At 56.5% G+C, this 2,664-nt stretch overlaps 1 protein-coding gene across 1 annotated transcript in view; it reads right to left on the bottom strand.

Moving 5' to 3' along the window:
- Window positions 1-32: 32 nt before the first annotated feature.
- Window positions 33-2,664, bottom strand: part of LOC113214328 (uncharacterized) — a 7,641-nt gene continuing 5,009 nt past the window's right edge. Inside the window, exons 7-9 of the mRNA XM_026433665.2 lie at window positions 1,602-1,804; window positions 1,108-1,279; window positions 33-815 (exon numbers count right to left, since the gene is read on the bottom strand). Coding sequence (XP_026289450.1) covers window positions 464-815; window positions 1,108-1,279; window positions 1,602-1,804 — 727 coding nt within the window. The 3' untranslated portion in view covers window positions 33-463. The remainder of the gene's footprint in view (window positions 816-1,107; window positions 1,280-1,601; window positions 1,805-2,664) is intronic.

Genomic DNA, 2,664 nt, shown 5'->3' with positions numbered 1-2,664 from the left:
GGGGAGAAGGGGGGGGTCATGCTTAGACAGAATCAGGACAGCAGTGTTCAATATTATTTAGACCTTAGGTTAAACTTACAACAAATAGCACACGCCAAGGTAAACCATCACAACCACCATCACGTGCACCTTGGGAAATACATATATGAGATCAGCTCAGCGTTGTACAAATACAGAATAATCATTACACCTAGCCTAGCAGCCGCTTCGGAAATACAAATCTACTATATCACATTTGGGAGTATGACGCCCGGCAGGCCACGATACGGGCGGGGGTACCGGTCCAATCTCCTTTGTCACAAATGACGCCATGTTGTTAGGAAACTGCGCATTTCATTAGCGTCTCTTCGTCTGTTTCTCCCAGGGAAACACCATATCGATCTGAGACGTCGTGCACGCGGAACGTCTCTAAATCAACCGCATGGCCCAAAAGGATGGGGGGGGGGGCGTACAGCCGACCGCGTCACTGCGCTGTCTCCACCCTGGACGCCGTGCTTCGGAAGTCTGAGGTGAAGAGCGTGTTGGTGCTCGTGGTCTTGCCGCGTACGGCGAGCCCCGTCGTGAGGCGGCAGTCCGCGTTGACGGAGGGGTTGGTGGAGTAGGCGGGCGGGGGCGGCGCGCGGCCCAGGCGCACGGCCAGCGCCTGCAGCACCTTGCGCTTGAGCACGAAGATGGCGAAGATCATGACGCCCTGCAGGGCGTTGGCCGTGTCCGACAGGTAGAAGATGGAGTGCTCCCGGGGGAAGAAGGTGGACACGAGCTCCAGCACCCACGTCACCCCCATCACCACGAACAGCTTCAAGTTCATCTTGAGCCTGCAGGGAAAGCAAACGAGGGATGGATGACGCCGTGGCGGCGCGACAAAGAGCGGTCGAAGTAGAGTTTCCAGGGCCACACTAGGAAAAGCGTACCTCTGATTTCAAGTCAAAAAGTGCTTCCGTTGTCCTCAAGGAAATTTTGACTGATGTAAAGCTAAATTTCATCCGCTCAAGGCAATTCCCCTAGGCCTATATTTACTGAATTCAGCTTTAGAACAGAGTCATACTTTCCTTTGGGACTACACGGAAGCACGTTTTGGCGTACCGTACGTAACCCGCCGCCACTCACTTGTTGGAGTCCGCCTGGAACTTCTTGACCTTCCTGGAGTTGGACGCGGTGTGCATGCGATTGATCTCGCTCTTGATGCGCGAGTAGTTGAGGACCGTCAGCACGAACAGCACCACGTTGGAGCACGTCTGCACCAGCAGCGGGCCCGCGAAGAAGATAAGGATGCCGAAGGCTGTGGAGGGAAGGAACGCGCAGGATTAGGAATCCAGTCGCGGAGTCTGCAGTAGCCACCTGGCCGTCTTAGGCCGTACACACTAAAATCTTATGGACGTTTCTTAACTCAGCTTACTGAGTTTAGTATGAACAAATTTCTTAATACTGGCGTGATGAAAAATGCGTCAGCAGAGCGTATTTACAGAACTCAGGAAGCTATAAAATAGAAATTTTCCAAAGATTATAGTGCGTAAGCTGCAAAATGGCTGCAAAACAATATCGAAATGAGGTTGGTTATATCTGTTCAAGGTCGAGCGTTTTCGATACTATCGACCGCTTACCCTTCTCGAAGGGCTCGGTCCTGAACCAGCAGGAGCCGTCGCCGATCTGCGGGCGGAAGACGCTCTTGTCGTTGCCCGGCCACTGGTCCACGGTGATGCAGATGACGGTGATGAGGCTGGACAGGCCCCACGCGTACACGCAGTACCAGCGGAAGCGTCGCGACGCGCTGGACCGCTTCACCGCTCGCGAGGAGGTCATCCCGCTGCAAAAGTGTGCAAGTTGAACAGTTCAAACACTCGCGGGGAGTCGTAAACATCGAGAGTGTGTGTGAACTTTTTTCATCATTTGACGGGGGGACAAAAATGACGTGAACGAATGCCACCCATGCAATGCTTTGATTTGGTTTGCTCTCTCTTCGGAATTAAAATGGGGTCAGCTGTCGCGGACGCGACCCACATTCCTCCACCTCGACCTCTCGAACCTCGTCTCGAACATCCCCTATCGTCATCCCCCAAGGACATACCTCTGTTGGCGCCTGTATATAAACAGGCGAGGGGTGGCAGGGCGTGGCGGGTGGGCGATATCCGTTAATGAGTTGGCTCTCTCGGCCCTCACCCCCGCTGACGACGCAGCAACCCTCCCTCCGGGAGGGAAGGGGGGGGGGTCACCCTGCCCCACCTCACTCCGCCTAGCCCCGCCCCACCACCGCTGTGTGGAGAGGTCGTCGCCAAGTCCCGACCGGAAGCCACACCGCTCGACGCCCGGGCCATATTGGCGTAGCTAGTAGAGGCCTTGCGCACGCGAGAGAGAGACAGAGAGGGAGAGAGAGAGGCTGAGGCAGAGAGGGAGAGAGAGTGTATACGCAGACGCAGCCCAGAGTCGTATAGGACAGTACACATGCGGCGGCCCAGCTGCAGAGGGGGTGGTGCTGCTCTTCTGGATGCAGCGCGGGGGCGGGCGGACGATAGCAACGAGACCACACGACGGACGAGACGGACGGGTGGGGTCGACCTGGCGGAGCTGTCAAGGAAGGACGCCTCGGTCAACAGCCGGCGTCAATGTGTCAACACACCGAGGATCCGGCGCACCTCTCCACCCCCCCTCTCTCTGCGCCCCCTCCCC

This window comes from Frankliniella occidentalis, unplaced genomic scaffold, assembly GCF_000697945.3.
Source record: "Frankliniella occidentalis isolate FOCC.00 unplaced genomic scaffold, Focc_3.1 Scaffold318, whole genome shotgun sequence".
Classification (NCBI taxonomy): domain Eukaryota; kingdom Metazoa; phylum Arthropoda; class Insecta; order Thysanoptera; family Thripidae; genus Frankliniella; species Frankliniella occidentalis.
This window is presented reverse-complemented; position numbering and strand designations above follow the sequence as displayed.